At 43.9% G+C, this 21,585-nt stretch overlaps 1 protein-coding gene across 1 annotated transcript; it reads right to left on the bottom strand.

Moving 5' to 3' along the window:
- Positions 1–13,711: 13,711 nt before the first annotated feature.
- Positions 13,712–17,666, bottom strand: LOC106572723 (pro-glucagon). The gene is made up of 3 exons (XM_014147153.2): positions 17,546–17,666; positions 17,023–17,175; positions 13,712–14,450 (listed from the first exon to the last, which is right to left on the bottom strand). The coding sequence occupies exons 1-3, from the start codon at positions 17,638–17,640 to the stop codon at positions 14,414–14,416; spliced, it is 285 nt and encodes a 94-aa protein (XP_014002628.1). The 5' UTR covers positions 17,641–17,666; the 3' UTR covers positions 13,712–14,413.
- Between the last annotated feature and the right edge of the window lie 3,919 nt (positions 17,667–21,585).

The raw sequence follows: 21,585 nt of genomic DNA, 5'->3' as shown, positions 1-21,585 counted from the left end.
AGTGCTTATGTCTTCAGCAGGAGTGAGTGCTTGAAAGTCCCATTTTTGTCAGTATGTCATTGCGCTTTGTGGGACCTCTTCAACACTGTGTATAGTGTGTGGATGTTGGACCCAGGCTTGCATCATCATGTCATGTGCTAGCAGGCTATTATTTGATTGGTCACCTAGCTGTCTGTTTGATAAATGAAGAATCTGCCTGGGGATGTAAGAAGGTCAAAGTGACGTGACCCGTCCAACCGTCGTTTCTCACAGATCTTCTCTGTCTCTGCAGAATAAAATTCAATTAGACTTTTATCAGATAGGCCTCGTATGATCAACTCGTATCAAGTCATGATTCATGATTCACAGTAGAATCGTGCCTTTAAGAAAACGTGAGGCAGCTTTGAAGCTACTCAAATGAAACGAGAGCGAGCGCTAGTCTAGGCCGGCCCAAAGAGATGATTTAGATCCCTGTGAGTGACAGGCAGGTGAGACAAGTCGAGACATAACAATAACAGTTCCTCTTAAAGGTATTTGCAGTTTTTTTTCTACACAGGAGTGATGTAATGGTTGTTCATCTATACAAACAAACAAACAAACGGATGCCTGGTCAGACAACAACCTAGTATCCAGGGACGCACCATACCAGCCATTAGGGTGTGTTGAACACTGCCTGTACCCGTACCTGATATCCCCATGTTTGTCTATTATTACTATCTCGAGGTCTGTTTACAATATAAAGACATGTCTACAGATAACGTCCGTCTGTTTGACTGCTGCACACTTTAAACCAAATACATTCCTGATTTGATCGATCAATGACGTTACAACCATAAGAGTAAACAATGCCATCCAGTTTCAGCCCGTGCTCATTTTGGATGTCATGTTTTAGATGAATGATGTATTGATCAGTGAACTTACTTGGAGAAATAAAATGAACAGAAATAAGAAATATACTTGTATGTGCAGTGCGGGCTATGATGGCACAATCACTGGAAAAGAATGAACTTTTTAAAAGAAACTAGAAATAATGTACTATATTATTTTATTTTATCGGCATACTTTGTTGTGTTTTTTTGTAAATACTGAATTTTAAAGAGCTACCACTAATAATCTAAAATGAAACAATAACAGTATAGAATGGCTTCCAGATATGCCCTTTGCTACATTTGTTCCTTTTGGGATTTTTTGTTGTTGACACTTTTCACTTTGTTGACGGAAATTGAATGAAATATAGATATTATATAATACACAAAGATATATACATCTACAGAAATATATGTCTATATGTACAGTGCCTTCTGAAATTATTCAGACCCTTTGACTTTTTCCACATATTGTTACGTTACAGCCTTATTCTAAAATGGATTGAATCGTTTTTTCCCCTCATCAATCTACACAGAGTACCCCATAACAAAGCAAAAACAGGTTTTTAGAAAATGTTGCTAATTTATTTAAAATAAAAACTTAAATATCACATTTACACAAGTTTTCAGACACTTTACTCAGTATTTTGTTGAAGCACCTTTGGCAGTGATTACAGCCTTGATTATTTTGGGGTGTGACGCTACAAGCTTGGCACACCTGTATTTGGGGAATTTCTCCCATTCTTCTCTGCAGATTCTCTCAAGCTCTGTCAGGTTGGATGGGGAGCGTCGCTGCACAGCTATTTTCAGGTCTCTCCAGAGATGTTCAATCGGTTTCAAGTCCGGGCTCTGGCTGGGCCACTCAAGGACATTCAGAGACTTGTCCCGAAGCCACTCCTGCATTGTCTTGACTGTGTGCTTAGAGTCGTTGTCCTATTGGAAGGTGAACCTTCACCCCACTCTGAGGTCCTGAGCACTCTGGAGCAGGTTTTCATCAAGGATCTCGCTGTACTTTGCTCCACTCATCTTTCCCTCAATCCTGACTAGTCTCCCAGTCCCTGTCGCTGAAAAACATTCCCCCAGCATGATGCTGCCACCACCATGCTACACCTTAGGGATGGTGCCAGGTTTCCTCCAGACGTGATGCTTCACATTCAGGCCAAAGAGTTCAATCTTGGTTTCATCAGACCAGATAATCTTGTTTCTCATGGTCTGAGTGCCTTTTGGCAAACTCCAAGCGGGCTGTTATGTGCCTTTTACTGAAGAGTGGTTTCCGTCTGGCCACTCTACCATAAAGGCCTGATTGGTGGAGTGCTGCTGATTGTTTGTCCTTCTCCACAGAGGAACTCTTAAGTTCTTGGTCTCCTCCCTGACCTCCTCCCTGATCTCCGATTGCTCAGTTTGGCCGGGCGGCCAGCTCTAGGAAAAGTCTTGGTGGTTCCAAACTTCTTCCATTTAAGAATGATGGAGGGCACTGTGTTCTTGGGGACCTTCAATGCTGCAGAATTTTTTGGTACCCTTCCCCAGATCTGTGCCTTGACACAATCCTGTCTCTGAGCTCTACGGACAATTTATTTGACCTTGTAGCTTGGTTTTTGCTCTGACATGCACTGCCAACTGCGGGACCTTATGTAGACAGCTGTGTGCCTTTCCAAATCATGTCCAATCAATTGAATTGACCACAGGTGGACTCCAATGAAGTTGTAGAAACATCTCAAGGATGATCAATGGAAACAGGATGCACCTGAGCTCAACTTCGAGTCTCATAGCAAAGGGTCTGAATACTTTTTATTTTATATTTTTTATAAATGTGCAAAAACAACCTGTTTTCACTTTGACATTTTGGGGTATTATGTGTAGATTGCTGATGAGATTTTGTATTATTATCCATTTTAGAATAAGGCTGTAACGTAACAAAATGTGGAAAAAGTCAAGGGATCTGAATACTTTCCGAAGGCGCTGTATACACATATTACAAAAGAACACTGTTTGTTTGTCACATTTGATTGATGTGTAACACGTTCAGTGTAAAACTGGTTGGTATTCAGCACCCTACTGTATGTGTTGGGAAATAGCTGATACAATGTCACTGGAGCTGCTGCCATGGATTGTAGCCTGATATTACCACGATGATGAGAGGTTTATGCTACCAGCACATTTCTCACTGTTTTCTGCAAACTTGTCAAACTTTTTTCAACTGCAATATATAAACAAACACACGCATACACATCCCACAGACACACAGCAATTCAACCTGACTAATCAGTTATTTGTCCCAATTAGATAGGCCATTGGGTGTGACTGCCTCTTCCAGTGAAGATGGCGTCTATGCCAACCAAGGCCTAGCATCTATAGATACATCCAAGGCCTAAAAGACCTAGTATCTACCCATACATCCACAAGGCATAGTAGGCTTATCTATATACTGTAACTACCCTACACACACAAGGATCTATCCACATACACAAGATCTGGTCCAATCAATCTATCTCTCAATCTACCCATAAATACAGCCACACGGTCTGGTTCAATCAATCTATCTACCCATAAATACAGCCACACGGTCTGGTTCAATCAATCTACCCATAAATACAGCCACACGGTCTGGTTCAATCAATCTACCCATAAATACAGCCACACGGTCTGGTTCAATCAATCTATCTACCCATAAATACAGCCACACGGTCTGGTTCAATCAATCTATCTATCTACCCATAAATACAGCCACACGGTCTGGTTCAATCAATCTACCCATAAATACAGCCACACGGTCTGGTTCAATCAATCTATCTACCCATAAATACAGCCACACGGTCTGGTTCAATCAATCAATCTACCCACAAATACAGCCACACGGTCTGGTTCAATCTATCTACCCATAAATACAGCCACACAGTCTGGTTCAATCAATCTATCTACCCATAAATACAGCCACACGGTCTGGTTCAATCAATCTACCCATAAATACAGCCACACGGTCTGGTTCAATCTATCTATCTACCCATAAATACAGCCACACGGTCTGGTTCAATCTATCTATCAACCCATAAATACAGCCACACGGTCTGGTTCAATCAATCTACCCATAAATACAGCCACACGGTCTGGTTCAATCTATCTACCCATAAATACAGCCACACGGTCTGGTTCAATCAATCTATCTACCCATAAATACAGCCACACGGTCTGGTAGGCCTAACTACCCATCTCCATCCATACAGCCACACGGTCTGGTAGGCCTAACTACCCATCTCCATCCATACAGCCACACGGTCTGGTAGGCCTAACTACCCATCTCCATCCATACAGCCACACGGTCTGGTAGGCCTAACTACCCATCTCCATCCATACAGCCACACGGTCTGGTAGACCTAACTACCCATCTCCATCCATACAGCCACACGGTCTGGTAGGCCTAACTACCCATCTCCATCCATACAGCCATACAGTCACACGGTCTGGTAGGCCTAACTACCCATCTCCATCCATACAGCCACACGGTCTGGTAGGCCTAACTACCCATCTCCATCCATACAGCCATACAGACACACGGTCTGGTAGGCCTAACTACCCATCTCCATCCATACAGACACACGGTCTGGTAGGTCTACCTACCCATCTCCATCCATACAGCCACACGGTCTGGTAGGCCTAACTACCCATCTCCATCCATACAGCCATACGGTCTGGTAGGCCTAACTACCCATCTCCATCCATACAGCCATACAGTCACACGGTCTGGTAGGCCTAACTACCCATCTCCATCTCCATCCTTACAGCCACACGGTTTGGTAGGCCTAACTACCCATCTCCATCCATACAGCCACACGGTCTGGTAGACCTAACTACCCATCTCCATCCATACAGCCACACGGTCTGGTAGGCCTAACTACCCATCTCCATCCATACAGCCACACGGTCTGGTAGGCCTAACTACGCATCTCCATCCATACAGCCACACGGTCTGGTAGGCCTAACTACCCATCTCCATCCATACAGCCACACGGTCTGGTAGGCCTAACTACCCATCTCCATCCATACAGCCATACGGTCTGGTAGGCCTAACTACCCATCTCCATCCATACAGCCACACGGTCTGGTAGGCCTAACTACCCATCTACATCCATACAGCCATACAGCCACACGGTCTGGTAGGCCTAACTACCCATCTCCATCCATACAGCCATACAGCCACACGGTCTGGTAGGCCTAACTACCCATCTCCATCCATACAGCCATACAGCCACACCATATCAATGCAATTACAGTTCAACACTTCAATGTCTGATACTTTGAGCTTCAAGCATCTTTCACTTTACTTTGAATGGTTTGTTTGTAATCTAGTGTTATAACTCCACTCATTGGCATGTGCCTTTTTCAGCTTTTTCAGTGTTTTCTTTTTTGGAAGATGATGATACCCCACTTAAATGTTCAAAACTGTGGAAGGAGGGAATGGGGAGGGGTGTGTGGGGGGGGGGTCGTTAATTTGAAAAGAATGAAGGACAACGTATATCAGGGACTCGAGGCTACCAAACAGCATCGTTTGTCCATACGATACGATGCGATGGGGTCAGAACTAATACTGCCGAGGATCAGATCATCTTAACAACTATTAACAAATACCTGCCTTCTTCTCTTCATCCTCTAGATAGACTTTTGATGTTACCTTACAAAACAGCAATCCAACTCAAAACAGCAATTCAACTCAAAACAGCAGTTTCTTATGGCCATGTGTGTCACCTTGTTAAAAAGCAGCTTGCCTTCTATATCTCTGTTCTTTCCATCTGAAATTTATTTTTGTATCAATATTAAATTAATGAAATAATGGGGAGTCTTCTTTTTTTAGCATGGATTTATTATCTACTTTTTTATTTTCTTTTGCTGAATTTTTTTTTTTTTAAGTGCTTTTCAAACTGTGGTTTATCATTTGAACGCTGTGATATTAAAGATACATACAGTATGGTGTTAGTGATACACAACCATTTGGACTCTTCGTAAGAACTCATGAAAGATTGTCTTCATTTCAACACAAACATTTGTATGACCAATAAAGCAGCCTTCCAGTTACAAACTGTATTGTCTCTGGGTTCTTTTAACTGGAGATCAGGATTCACAATATCCCTTCTATGGGAAGACTTCTACAATATTGTGATGTATTTAATCAATGGGTTGATATTCTGAATATTTCAGGATATCTACAGTATAGAAGACTATAATATTGTGATTCTTCACTCATTTTATTTACAGTAGGCAACATTTAAACACTTTTGGTGCAAATTTGAATATGAACGTATTTGTATATACAGTGGGGGGGAAAGTATTTGATCCCCTGCTGATTTTGTACGTTTGCCCACTGATAAAGAAAGGATCAGTCTATAATTTTAATGGTAGGTTTATTTGAACAGTGAGAGACAGAATAACAACAAAAATATCCAGAAAAACGCATGTCAAAAATGTTATAAATTGATTTGCATTTTAATGAGGGAAATAAGTATTTGACCCCCTCTCAATCAGAAAGATTTCTGGCTCCCTGGTGTCTTTTATACAGGTTTGGAGCTTGAGATTAGGAGCACACTCTTAAAGGGAGTGCTCCTAACCGCAGCTTGTTACCTGTAAAAAAGACACCTGTCCACAGAAGCAATCAATCAATCAGATTCCAAACTCTCCACCATGGCCAAGACCAAAGAGCTCTCCAAGGATGTCAGGGACAAGATTGTAGACCTACCCAAGGCTGGAATGGGCTACAAGACCATCGCCAAGCAGCTTGGTGAGAAGGTGACAACATTTGGTGCGATTATTCGCAAATGGAAGAAACACAAAAGAACTGTCAATCTCCCTCGGCCTGTGGCTCCATCTCACCTCGTGGGGTTGCAATGATCATGAGAACGGTGAGGAATCAGCCCAGAACTACACGGGAGGATCTTGTCAATGATCTCAAGGCAGCAGGGACCATAGTCACCAAGAAAACAATTGGTAACACACTACGCCGTGAAGGACTGAAATCCTGCAGCGCCCGCAAGGTCCCCCTGCTCAAGAAAGCACATATACATGCCCGTCTGAAGTTTGCCAATGAACATCTGAATGATTCAGAGGACAACTGGTGAAAGTGTTGTGGTTAGATGAGACCAAAATGGAGCTCTTTGGCATCAACTCAACTCGTCGTGTTTGGAGGAGGAGGAATGCTGCCTATGACCCCAAGAACACCATCTCCACCGTCAAACATGGAGGTGGAAACATTATGCTTTGGGGGTGTTTTTCTGCTAAGGGGACAGGACAACTTCACCGCATCAAAGGGACGATGGACGGGGCCATGTACCGTCAAATCTTGGGTGAGAACATCCTTCCCTCAGCCAGGGCATTGAAAATGGGTCGTGGATGGGTATTCCAGCATGACAATGACCCAAAACACACGGCCTAGGCAACAAAGGAGTGGCTCAAGAAGAAGCACATTAAGGTCCTGGAGTGGCCTAGCCAGTCTCCAGACCTTAATCCCATAGAAAATCTGTGGAGGGAGCTGAAGGTTCGAGTTGCTAAACGTCAGCCTCGAAACCTTAATGACTTGGAGAAGATCTGCAAAGAGGAGTGGGACAAAATCCCTCCTGAGATGTGTGCAAACCTGGTGGCCAACTACAAGAAACGTCTGACCTCTGTGATTGCCAACAAGGGTTTTGCCACCAAGTACTAAGTCATGTTTTGCAGAGGGGTCAAATACTTATTTCCCTCATTAAAATGCAAATCATTTTATAACATTTTTGACTTGCGTTTTTCTGGATTTTTTTGTTGTTATTCTGTCTCTCACTGTTCAAATAAACCTACCATTAAAATTATAGACAGATTATTTCTTTGTCAGTGGGCAAACGTACAAAATCAGCAGGGGATCAAATACTTTTTCCCCCCACTGTATATATATATTATTTTTTTTTTGACTTTACAATATCATGTTAACAGAAACGATAGCCTAGCACTTAGAATTAGTAAATGTAATTTAATTCCAATTTAATGCCCTGCACTCTATCACCCTTCTGTGTGTATTAGCCCATACACTCCTGTGGATGGTATTCGCGTAGGACAACAACACAGGACATGGAGCTAGGTGTGGTATACAGTAGCATAGCAGCTAACAGTCCTTTGACTTTCAGCCAGCCCTTTGAAATGTAATGGCTGTATTGAATTTGTTAACAACATCCCCCCACAGCCATAAGACCAAAGACCATTATGTTGGTGAGTCCATCTGTACAGACATGATGCTGCTTCTCTCTGTGGTTCACTGTAAAGAAGCAGTGAGTAGATACTGTAGCCCAAGGGTCCGGGATTGCTATCACCCCCCCAAATGGCTTCCTAGCTATTCCCTTTATAGTGCACTACTTTAGACCAGGGTTCAGCACCCTATTCCCTATATAGTGCACTACAGTACTTTTGACCAGGGCTCAGCACCCTATTCCCTATATAGTGCACTACAGTACTTTAGACCAGGGTTCAGCACCCTATTCCCTATATAGTGCACTACAGTACTTTTGACCAGGGCTCAGCACCCTATTCCCTATATAGTGCACTATTTTTGGCCAGAGTTTGCATCCCAAATAGCACCCTATTCTCTATATAGCGCACTACTTTTAACCAGAGGTTGTATCCCAAATAGCACCCTATTCCCTATATAAAAGTAGTGCACTATAAAGGGAGTAGTGTGCCATTTGGGACGTAGGTGTGTGAACAGGTCTGAGAAACTGAATGCTGGGATATGTTGACCAGGAAGTTTTTCTCATCGCCTGAAGGAAGCGGGGAAATACATTTAGGAGGAGATGAAGGATGATGATGATGGGGTTGTATGTGTCTGATGTAGAAGAGTTAACATCCATACAGACAGTACAGGGCTATTAGGCAGGTAGCCTAGCAGGCAGCCCAGCGGTTGGGCCAGTAACCGAAAGGAAGCTGGTTCGATTACCCGAGCCAACAAGGTAAAAATCTGTTGATGTTCCCTGAGCAAGGCACTTAACCCTAATTTGCTCCAGGAGTGCTGTACTATTATGGCTGACCCTGTAAAACAACACATTATACTGCACCTATCCAGTGTATGTGACAATACAACATATTTTATTCAATTGTTTTATTGACTCTGTTTGTGTAGGTTGTACTGTACACAGTACTGTACCCCTCCCATTCTCTCTTTCTCCCTGTCCCCTCCCTCTCTCTCTCTCCTCCTCTCTCCTTCTTCCCTGTCCCCTCCCTCCCTTTCTCCCCCTCCTCACCTCCTTCCCTGTCCCCTCCCTCTCTCTCCCTCCTCCTCTCTCCTTCTTCCCTGTCCCCTCCCTCTCTCTCTCTCCTCCTCTCTCCTTCTTCCCTGTCCCCTCCCTCTCTCTCTCTCCTCCTCTCTCCTTCTTCCCTGTCCCCTCCCTCTCTCTCCCTCCTCCTCTCTCCTTCCTTGTCCCATCCCTCCCTCTTTCTCCCTCCTCATCTCTCCTTCTTCCCTGTCCCCTCCCTCCCTTTCTCCCCCTCCTCACCTCCTTCCCTGTCCCCTCCCTCTCTCTCTCCTTTCTCTCTCATTCTCCCTTTACCCTGCCTCCTACTCTCTCTCCTTGTTATCTCTCTGTCTCCTTGTCCTCTCCCACTCTCTCTCCTTCTCATCTCTCTGTCTCCCTGTCCTCTCCCTCCATCTCCATTTTTTTCACCATCACAAAATGTTCTCGCCCTGCCTGGATCTCTGTTGAAGTCACATGGTCTCCCCCTGCTCAGCTCAGCTCAGCTCTGTTCAGCTTTTCTTCTCCTCTCTTGTTCTTCTCCTCTCTTGTTCTTCTCCTCTCTTGTTCTTCTCCTCTATCTCTTTCTCTCTGTCTCACAGGGTTTTTTCTATATGGAATTTTCTAAATTTTCTCCATTCCTCCAGACAATTATGCATGTGGAATCCGGTCTTTCTCTTCCTTCACCTCTCTCCCACTCTGCCAGAGAGAGACCGACAGTGAGAGAGGGAAAGGGAGCGGAAGGCAGTGGTGGAGCGGAGTACTGTCGCCAAATTAATGCAGCAGAGCAGGCTGACTCTGCAGCCCACTCCCCCCCCCCCACACACACACACACACACTGCATCTGCACAGCACAGGGAGACAACCAGAGCACTGGGATATTACCACAGCACTGGGACATTACCACAGCACTGGGACATTACCACAACACTGGGACATTACCACAGCACTGGGACATTACCACTGCACTGGAACATTACCACAGCACTGGGACATTACCACAACACTGGGACATTACCACAACACTGGGATATTACCACAGCACTGGGATATTACCACAGCACTGGGACATTACCACAGCACTGGGACATTACCACAACACTGGGACATTACCACAACACTGGGACATTACCACAGCACTGGGACATTACCACAGCACTGGGACATTACCACAGCACTGGGACATTACCACAACACTGGGACATTACCACAACACTGGGACATTACCACAGCACTGGGACATTACCACAGCACTGGGACATTACCACAGCACTGGGACATTACCACAACACTGGGACATTACCACAACACTGGGACATTACCACAGCACTGGGACATTACCACAGCACTGGGACATTACCACAGCACTGGGACATTACCACAACACTGGGACATTACCACAACACTGGGACATTACCACAGCACTGGGACATTACCACAGGACATTACCACAGCACTGGGACATTACCACAACACTGGGACATTACCACAACACTGGGACATTACCACAGCACTGGGACATTACCACAGCACTGGGACATTACCACAGCACTGGGACATTACCACAGCACTGGGACATTACCACAGCACTGGGACATTACCACAACACTGGGACATCACTACAGAACTGGGACATTACCACAGAACTGGAACATTAGAATAGCATTGGGACATTAGAATAGCATTGGGACATTAGAATAGCATTGGGACATTAGAATAGCATTGGGACATTAGAATATCACTGGGACATTACTATAGCACTGGGACATTAGAATATCACTGGGACATTACTGTAGCACTGGGACATTAGAATAGCACTGGGACATTACTATAGCACTGGGACATTAGAATATCACTGGGACATTACTATAGCACTGGGACATTAGAATATCACTGGGACATTAGAATATCACTAGGACATTAGAATATCACTAGCACATTAGAATATCACTAGCACATTAGAATAGCACCAATTTCTATGGCCTTCCTCGGACACCGCCTGGCATAGAGGTCCTGGAAGTCAGGAAGCTTGGCCCCGGTGATGAACTGAGCCGTACGCACTACCCTCTGTATTGCCTTGCGGTCGGAGGAAGAGCAGTTTCCATACCAGGCAGTGATGCAACCAGTCAGGATGCTCTCGATGGTGCAGCTGTAGAACCTTTTGAGGATCTGAGGACCCATGCCAAATCTTTTCAGTCTCCTGAGGGGGAATAGGTTTTGTCGTGCCCTCTTCACGACTGTCTTAGTGTGTTTGGACCATGATAGTTTGTTGGTGATGTGGACACCAAGGAACTTGAAGCTCTCAACCTGCTCCACTACAGCCCTGTCGATGAGAATGGGGGCGTGCTCGGTCCTCCTTTTCCTGTAGTCCACAATCATCTCCTTTGTCTTGATCACGTTGAGGGAGAGGTTGTGGTCCTGGCACCACACGGCCATGTCTCTGACCTCCTCCCTATAGTCTCATCCTTGTCTGTGATCAGGCCTACCACTGTTGTGTCATCGGCAAACTTAATGATGGTGTTGGAGTCATGCCTGGCCATGCAGTCATCAGTGAACAGGGAGTACAGGAGGGGACTGAGCACCCCTGAGTGGCCCCAGTGTTGAGGATCAGCGTGGCGGATGTGTTGTTACCTACCCTTACCACCTGGTTGTAAATTACTATTGTAGCTGGAAACGGCAGATTTTTCATGGCATATCTACATAGGCGTACAGAGGCCCAATATCAGCAACCATCACTCCTGTGTTTCAATGGCACGTTGTGTTAGCTAATACAAGTTTATCATTTTAAAAGGCTAATTGATCATTAGAAAACCCTTTTGCAATTATGTTAGCACAGCTGAAAACTGTTGTGCTATCTAAAGAAGCAATTAAACTGGCCTTCTTTAGACTAGTTGTGTATCTGGAGCATCAGCATTTGTGGGTTCGATTACAGGCTCAAAATGGCCAGAAACAAAGACCTTTCTTCTGAAACTCGTCAGTCTATTCTTGTTCTGAGAAATTAAGGCTATTCTATGTGAGAAATTGCCAAGAAACTGAAGATCTCGTACAACACTGTGTACTACTCCCTTCACAGAACAGAGCAAACTGGCTCTAACCAGAATAGAAAGAGGAGTGGGAGGCCCCAGTGCACAACTGAGCAAGAGGACAAGTACATTTGAGTGTCTAGTTTGAGAAACAGACGCTTCACAAGTTCTCAACTGGCAGCTTCATTAAATAATACATTCAAAACACCAGTCTCAACGTCAACAGTGAAGAGGCGACTCCGGGTTCCTCTGTCCAGTGTCTGTTTTCTTTTGCCCGTCTTAATCTTTTCTTTTTATTGGCTAGTCTGAGATTTGGCTTTTTCTTTGCAACTCTGTCTAGAAGGCCAGCATCCTTTCAAAAACAAGTATATTTCTAAGTGACCCCAAACTTTTGAACGGTAGTGTACATAGACCACCACCCCTTGTCTTACCAGAGGCTGCTGTTCTATCCTGCCGATACAGTGTATAACCCACCAGCTGTATGTTATTCATGTCGTCATTCAGCCACGACTCAGTGAAACATGATATTGCAGTTTTTAAAGTCCCGTTGGTAGTTCCCTCTTTCTCTCTTGCTCTGTCTCATGGTCCTCCCTGCGTCCACCTGTGTCTCTCCCCAGGGAGCTGTGTAGGGGAACCCGGGTAGAAGAGCTGGTAGCCGGGAGGGGAGGGGGGTAGACCTCGCTTCCCCCTCCCCCCTACATCTTCACCCCCTCCCTTCTTCTACCCCTCCCTCCCTCCCTCCCACCTGCTCCCTCCCTCCATCTCCCTCCCTCCTTCCGTCAGTGGATAATGCAATTGAATCACCACTAGTCATTCCTTTCTTTAGATATCACTATTCAGCCCTTCTTAGAACAGAATATAGAGTAACATGGATGCTAGCCTACAATAATTCCTGTAGCGGGAAGACATGGTTGATGTTTACACTGTATTTACTGTGAATGCTTAACATATGTTGTTACTCACTCCCCCACACAGCGTTTCTAGGCTTGATTTCCAAGCCAACACCTATGTGATGGTGAGGAGCTGTGGTTCTGTATTCGGTGTCTGGTGTGTCATGTGAAGAGCAAGGCTGCCCCCTACTGGTTAGGTGATGTAAGTGTACTGAATACTGAATCTAGTGGGCTGTTCTCATATGCTAATTTACCAACAGCCCTTTCTTCTCTAGTGGATCCCATTTTAGATTACCTAATCGGCTGTATCTCAATTCGTATTCCGTGTGTCCTAGCATCCTATTTCATCTCCTTCTCAGTCATATCGGAGGAGATATGAGAGAGTCTAATGTCCCTCCCCTCAAACCTCCATCCTCTCCAATGCTTTTTGAGAAGGAGGACTTGAGTACAAGCTCATGTCTCGGTCCCAGCTCGTTTCAATGTGTATCACGTAAGTTCCTCACTACAGAGCGATTGAAATGGAAAAGTAATTTCTGATTGAGAGGATATATCTAGCGTTAACTGTGAATGCAGTCTCTGCGAACACAGAAACATTGTGATTGAATAGAACCCTAGATATAGAACACGATGTAAAACTTCCAATAATGTGCATCAGACTCTATCAGACTTTGTTGAAATTATTCAGCTTTATTCCATAAATACAGATTCAGTTCCTAATTTCATGCTCCAAATTAAATACCTCACAGTAAATATTTAAATATTCAATTTTCATAATGCAGTATCATCCAATATAAACCCTTATTTTAATTTATACAGATGTATACAAACATTTTAGATTGTGCTATCTCTGACCAAACTGTCCTTCCAATTTGATTGATGTGGATTCTGCGGTCCTATTTGAAAACCAAAATGGTAACATGGCTTTTAATGAAGAGTTACCTTAAGTTGTTAGACCTGGAGGTTTACATTCTGTGGCATTCCAAACTCCATTTCTGTTATTATTTTCATGTTCATATTTCAGGTGATCAACTCCTTGCTGGAGAAAATCAGAGCAGCCTGTTTGCAGAGTGCACAGTCTACAATACAATTCAGAAATAATGTCCAGGATTCTGTGTAATTTACCACAGGACACCGTGTTATTTTTTGTTGGTAGAAGGTCCTGTTTTATGATACTGTCCATCACAGAAGGTTGGTGGCACCTTAATTGGGGAGGAGAGGCTTGTGGTAATGACTGGAGCAGAATTAGTGGAATGGTATCAAATACGTCAAACTCATGGTTTCCAGGTGTTTGATTCCATTCCATTTGCTCTGTTCCGGCCATTATTATGAGCCGTTCGCCCCTCAACAGCCTCCACTGCTGTATATGATGTTAAGTAGCTGGGAAACGTCCTTGTGGCACTTCTGGTGGTGTCTGGGTCTTCTCACACCCCTTCTAGGTTGAGGGGAAGCTCCTTGCATCTACAGGTCAACATGGAAACACCTCTTTCAATTACAACGTAATAACCAAAAACTCAACAAAAAAAACGACAGAAAACTAATGTAGACTAATGTCGATTTTGCAACAATTTTGACAAACAAAAGTCAGATATACAATGATTATACACAATTCGAGAATTATAAGGTCATATCTGCAACAGAGTTGACTTTGTTCTGTATCATGTTCTCTACCTATAAAGTACTCTAAAAAAATGTGCTTGCATCATTCTAACCAATCAGGGATTGGAACTTTATTATCATCTTTTTGCAGATAGAACCTTCTAATTCTAAGATCACGAATTGTTATATACAGTTGAAGTCGGAAGTTTACATACACTTATGTTGGAATCATTAAAACTGGTTTTTCAACCACTCCACAAATTTCTTGTTAACAAACTATCGTTTTGGCATGTTGGTTAGGACATCTACTTTATGCACGACACAAGTCATTTTTCCAACAATTGTTTACAGACAGATTATTTCACTTATTCACTCTATCACAATTCCAGTGAGTCAGAAGTTTACATACACTAAGTTGACTGTACCTTTAAACAGCTTGGAAAATTCCAGAAAATGATGTCATGGCTTTAGAAGCTTCTGATAGGCTAATTGACATAATTCGAGTCAATTGGAGGTGTGCATGTGGATGTATTTCAAGGCCTACCTTCAAACTCAGTGCCTCTTTGCTTGACATCATGGGAAAATCAAAAGAAATCAGCCAAGACCTCAGAAAAAAAATGTAGACCTCCACAAGTCTGGTTCATCCTTGGGAGCAATTTCCAAATGCCTGAAGGTACCGCGTTCATCTGTACAAACAATAGTACGCAAGTATAAACACCATGTGACCACGCAGCCGTCATACCGCTCAGGAAGGAGACGCATTCGGTCTCCTAGAGATGAACGTACTTTGGCACGAAAAGTGCAAATCAATCCCAGAACAACAGCAAAGGACCTTGTGAAGATGCTGGAGGAAACAGGTACAAAAGTATCTATATCCACAGTAAAACGAGTCCTATATCGACATAACCTGAAGGCCGCTCAGCAAGGAAGAAGCCACTGCTCCAAAACTGCCATAAAAAATCCAGACTACGGTTTGCAACTGCACATGGGGACAAAGATCGTACTTTTTGGAGAAATGTCCTCTGATCTGATGAAACAAAAATAGAACTGTTTGGCCATAATGACCATCATTATGTTTGGAGGAAAAAGGGAGAGGCTTGCAAGCTGAAGAACACCATCCCAACCGTGAAGCACGGGGGTGGCAGCAGCATGTTGTGGGGGTGCTTTGCTGCAGGAGGGACTGGTGCACTTCACGAAATAGATGGCATCATGAGAAGGAAAGTTATGTGGATATATTGAAGCAACATATCAAGACATCAGTCAGGAAGTTAAAGCTTGGTCGCAAATGGGTCTTCCAAATGGACAAAGACCCCAAGCATACTTCCAAAGTTGTGGCAAAACGGCTTAAGGACAACAAAGTCAAGGTATTGGAGTGGCCATCACAAATCCCTGACCTCAATCCTTTAGAAAATGTGTGTGCAGAACTGAAAAAGCCTCTGTGAGCAAGGAGGCCTACAAACTTGACTCAGTTACACCAGCTCTGTCAGGAGGAATGGGCCAAAATTCACCCAACTTATTGTGGGAAGCTTGTGGAAGGCTACCTGAAACGTTTGACCCAAGTTAAACAATTTAAAGGCAATGCTACCAAATACTAATTGAGTGTATGTAAACTTCTGACCCACTGGGAATGTGATGAACGAAATACAAGCTGAAATAAATCATTCTCTACTATTATTCTGACATTTCATTTTTAAAATAAAGTGGTGATCCTAACTGACCTAAGACAGGTACATTTTACGAGAATTAAATGTCAGGAATTGTGAAAAACTGAGTTGAAATATATTTTGTTAAGGTGCATGTAAACTTCCAACTTCAACTGTATGTTATATATATATATATATATATATATATATATATATATATATATATATATATATTCTAACAACATTTATCTTAACCCTGGAGTGAACATTGTTCTGTTCACACTGGTTTTTTCAAATCGGAGCAAGACTTTTAATCTAACTCAAACCAGGGTAAAAATGTGAATATTGGTGTTGAGCTTGTGCAGAGATGACAGGGTTTAATATGACTAAATTACTTTGGTACCTTCTGTGTTGGGGAAACCCAGGTTGTTCAAGCTGAATCTGTCACCTCTGCACACTGGTAGACACCGACCGATACAACACACATTTAACAGTTACCTCCCCTCTTTTTAATATCCTGTCCATACTATTGCACGGACTACCTACCTGAAACGTCCTGTGATGGCTCAGATATAAATGATCTTCATTTTCCTACCTAGAACACATCCATAATGTTCCAACAACTATGGTGGATGTGTAAACAGATCAGTGCAGTTTGGCGTGGTTCTGCTTGGCAGAGTGGTTTGAAAAGTGTACAAGGTCAGTCGCATCATCAACAGCTAGCCTGCTTTACGATACTCTGATTCTGACTGGAATGTCTATCTGTGGTAGCAAAATGTCAGTGCCCTTACTTCTCTCGTTTGGTGCTGGCCAGCCACTGTACGAAGTCTTTAGCCTTGATCTTATCCAGGTAGTGGGTGTAGTCATTGGTGAAAGTTCCGTCTGAATGCCTTTTGAAGCTGTTGATGCCATTCTGTCCTTTCTGCAGCTCATATGTACGCCACCTGGGAGAAACAAAGCGTGATGAGGGGCCACAGTGTTTAGTCTCCTTATGATGTGCATGTTAATAATTACTTGAATTGAGTCCATTTTGGAGATTTTAAAACAGAATATTTTTCAATCAGGATTTTTCAATTATTAAATTGGAATTTCAATTTACACCCTGGACTGACTGGATTGAAATGACCCAAACACTGATGTTGCAAAGAATCTGCCAGTTAGAATGTTACAGGAAAATAAATGTTGATTATTATTCAGTAATTTCAATTTAGCAAGGTAACTAACTAGATAAGATAATCATTGAGAAAAGACAATATAAGATAAATAAGCATTGAGATAAGATAGGTAAGCATTGAGAGTCGCCTAAGTTGTTACCCTGACTGGCTGGCTAAGGCTTTGTCCTCTAGCACCATCTCATCAGTACCAGGACAGAGCAACAGAAGCAGCAGACACCACACGGAACCACACATCCCTGGGTCTGGGTCTGGTCAAGTTCCCTCACTGGAGAAACAGGGAGAAGAGCATGAGCAAATCACATTAACCTAGCCTGAGTCTTGAAGACTTGTGTTGGCTCCACAAGCGAATGCGTAGGCTTTATCTCAGTGGGGTAACACAGTCTTGTGGTTCGCAGGAGACCCAAATTCAAACCCAGTTGATCAAACAAACATGCAGTCAATGGATGAGTTTTAAACCTGACCTTTTAGAATGTACAGCAGCAGAAGTGGTCCTTGGAAGTCTTCCTCTAGCCTATGTTGCTTGGGTGCATGCAAGAGGAACCGCTGGGAGCTGAAGTCTATTGTAGTCAACACACGGTCCAAAACCCTATCTGTGAGAGAGAGGTACTCCACACTACTGTAGCTTCAAGACGCTTTGAGAGAGAGGGGCTTCTTCTCACAAACCACTGCAGATCTGTCATCCTCCCTGTCACTTTATAAGGAGACCAGGTGTCTTCCTGTGACAGCTAGGTCATCTCCCACACTGTTGGGTCCACAAGGGGCTCTTAACACTATCCTCAGACCATCGCTCTCTTTTTCTCTCCCTCTCTTTCTCATTATAGTAGTCCACATGATGCTCTAGAGAGCCCCCCCTCTCTCTATCTCTCTCGTTTCTCCGTACCCCTCTCTCATTATGGTGGAAGTTATTGAGTCTTTGGAACCTGTTTGAGGTGACCTCTCCATACAGGTCAATGAGTCAGAGTTTTCTGTCAGTGACAACTGTCACTCATACAGCAGGTGTGAACATGGCACATAGAGATGGATAGAGGACGCACTTGCCGCAAAGCCTTTTTTAGCATGGGCAGCACCGTTTGGGCTTCCTCAATGTTAAAGTAGTCAACTTGGTGGGACTTGCAATGGGTTAAGGAGGGATCACAGAATTCCATCCAGGTCACCAGGACGGATCAGACAATTAATTATACAGAATTATAGCAGTAAATCACCAACCTGGCTTTATTCCTGTTGAGACGACACACTCCAGGTGATGGTACGCACAATTTCAGTTTGTTTATGAACTGTCAATAGACTCAAAGAAATATAAGAAGTGAAGACACTTAAAATGGAGATGGCGTTCATTATGCTGTCATAGAAGCCATCATAGCAAAGATACAGTAGGTGTGTCCTCTTTCCTATCTCTATGTTGACCTTGTCACGCCTACTCCTGCTCCCCTCTCTGGTGCTCGTTGTCGCCAGTTTACTCATTATTACGCACACCTGCCACCATCGTTACGCGCACCAGCCCCTCATGAGACTCACCTGGACTCCATCACCTTCCTGATTACCTCCCCTATATCTGTCACTCCCCTTGGTTCTTTCCTCAGCCGTTATTGTCGCTTTCTGTTTCAGTTTCATGTCTGTATGCTTTTCGGGTTTATTGTTTTGTACGATGTTCTATTTATTATAAAATTTGCACTCCCTGTACTTGCTTCCCGACTCCCAGCATACACATTACAGTACATGACACCACCAGCATCAGAGTGTAGGTTTAGAGAAGATTATAGTTGAAACCTTTAAATCTTATAATAGTTTCTTCTGACATACGTTCAAATGTAATACATGTCAAACTAAGTACCTGGCCAGTGCGGACAGGCTAGATTTTTTCGCAAAGGGGCGCTGTGAGAGCATAGCCGGAAGGTAAGGAGGCACAGTTTCCCCTTGCTGCTCCATAGACAAGCACCAGGGTCTTGAAGATGATGATGCATGCTTCGACTGGGAGCCAGTGGAGTGTGCGGAGGAGCGGGGTGACATGAGAAAACTTAGGAAGGTTGAACACCAGGCGGGCTGCAGCGTTCTGGAAAAGTTTCAGGGGTTTGATGGCCCAAGTGGGGAGCCCAGCTAATAGAGAGTCGGAGTAGTCGAGACGGGAGATGACAAGTGCCTCAATTAGGACCTGCGCCACTTCCTGTGTGAGGAAAGGTTGTACTCTACAGATGTTGTAGAGCATGAATTTGCAGGAGAGAGTCACTGCGTTGATGTTTGCAGAGAATGACAGGGTGTGGTCCAGGATCACACCAAGGTTCTTTGAACTATGGGAGGGGTACACTGTGGAGTTGTTAACCATGATGGAGAGGGCTTTGAATGGGCAGGCCTTTCCCACGAGCAAGAGCAGCTCCGTTTTGTCAAGGTTGAGCGTGTGGTGGTGGGCCGACATCCAAGCTGAGATGTCTGCCAGACACGCAGACATGTTTGTCGCCACCTGGGTGTCAAAAGGGGGGTAGGAGAAGAGTGGTTGAGTGTCATCCTCATAGCAATGATAGGAGAGGCCATGTGAGGATATGACAGAGCCAAATTACTTTGTGTAAAGAGAAAAGAGGAGAGGGCCTAGAACCGAGCCCTGGGGGACACCAGTAGTGACAGTACATGGTGCAGACACAGATCTTGCGACGCCACCTGGTAGGAGTGACCTGCCAGGTAGGATGCAATCCAGTAGTCTGCAGAGATGGCAAACCCTGAGAGGGTGGAGAGGAGATTCTGATGATTCACAATAATTCCTTACAATCTGGAGGGTGGCCTTTTGCATTCCCCCAATGGTCCAAATGTGGAATTTGTACCCTTACCGATGTCATGGACAGTAATGGATTGAGAACATTCCAAGATTTGAAAGGCACACACACATTACTTGGCCTTTTTCTATATTTACAACTTAGGTCAGCTACGCTGGCCTATGGAGTCCCTTGGGAAACCCAACTACCGAATGATAAGATTTATAAATAAATTATCTGGGCTTCCGAAAGGACTGATCTCTATAATATGTTCTGAACAAAAATATAAACACAACATGCAACAATTTCAAAGATTTTACTGTGTTACAGTTCATATAAGGAAATCAGTCAATTGAAATAAATGCATTAGGCCCTAATCTATGGATTTCACATGACTGGGAATACTGATATGCATCTGTTGTTGACCGATACCTTTAAAAAAAAACATAGGGGCGTGGATCAGAAGACCAGTCAGTATCTGGTGTGATCACCATTTGCCTCATGCAGCGCAACACATCTCCTTCTCATAGAGTTGATCAGGCTGTTGATTGTGGCCCGAGGAGTGTTGTCCCACTCCTCTTCAATGGCTGTGCGAAGTTTCTGGATATTGGCGAGAACTGGAACACGCTGTCGTACACGTTGATCCAGAGCATCCTTAACGTGTATAATGAGTGACATGTCTGGTGAGTATGCAGGCCATGGAAGAAATGGGACATTTTCAGCTTCCAGGAATTGTCTACAGATCCTTGCGACATGGGGCTGAAACACAAGTTGATGGTGGCGGATTATTGGCACAACAATGGGCCTCAGGATCTCGCCACGGTATCTCAAATGCAATTGTGTTCGTTGTCCATAGCTTATGCCTGCCCATACCATAACCCCACCACCACCATGGGGCACTCTGTTCACAACGTTGACATCAGCAAACCGCTCACCCACACAATGCCATACAGGGGGTTTGCGGTTGTGAGGCTGGTTGGACGTACTGCCAAATTCTCTAAAACGGCTTATGGTGGAGAAATTATTTAAATTCTCTGGCAACAGCTTTGGTGGACATTTCTCCAGTCAGCATGCCAATTGCACGCTCCCTCAAAACTTGAGACATCTGTGGCATTGTGTTTTGTGACAAAACCGCACATTTTAGAGTGGCCTTTTATATTAGGTGCACCTGTGTAATGATCATGCTGTTTTATCAGCTTCTTGATATGCCACCTGTCAGGTGGATGGATTATCTTGGCAAAGGAGAAATGCTCACTAACAAGGATGTAAACAACTTTGTGCACAAAATTTGAAAGAAATAAGCTTTTTGTGCATATGGAACATTTCTAGGATCTTTTATTTCAGCTCATGAAACATGGGACCAACACTTTACATGTTGCGTTTATATTTTGTTCAGTGTTCAGTATAAACAACTATTGGAAAGCTCATATTCTAAGCT

Source organism: Salmo salar, chromosome ssa15, assembly GCF_905237065.1.
Source record: "Salmo salar chromosome ssa15, Ssal_v3.1, whole genome shotgun sequence".
NCBI classification, from domain to species: domain Eukaryota; kingdom Metazoa; phylum Chordata; class Actinopteri; order Salmoniformes; family Salmonidae; genus Salmo; species Salmo salar.
Note: the sequence above shows the minus strand (reverse complement) of the source record. Positions and strands in the feature narration are given on the sequence as shown.

Bases quoted from the DNA above. Each gene is read 5' to 3' on its own strand.
- LOC106572723 (XM_014147153.2), bottom strand. From the start codon at position 17,640: ATGTGTGGTTCCGTGTGGTGTCTGCTGCTTCTGTTGCTCTGTCCTGGT. The intron at 17,176-17,545 runs GTAACAACTTAG...TGTTTCTCCCAG, and splicing joins GCCTTAGCCAGCCAGTCAGG to GTGGCGTACATATGAGCTGC. The intron at 14,451-17,022 runs GTAAGGGCACTG...GTTGACCTGTAG, and splicing joins GCCAGCACCAAACGAGAGAA to ATGCAAGGAGCTTCCCCTCA.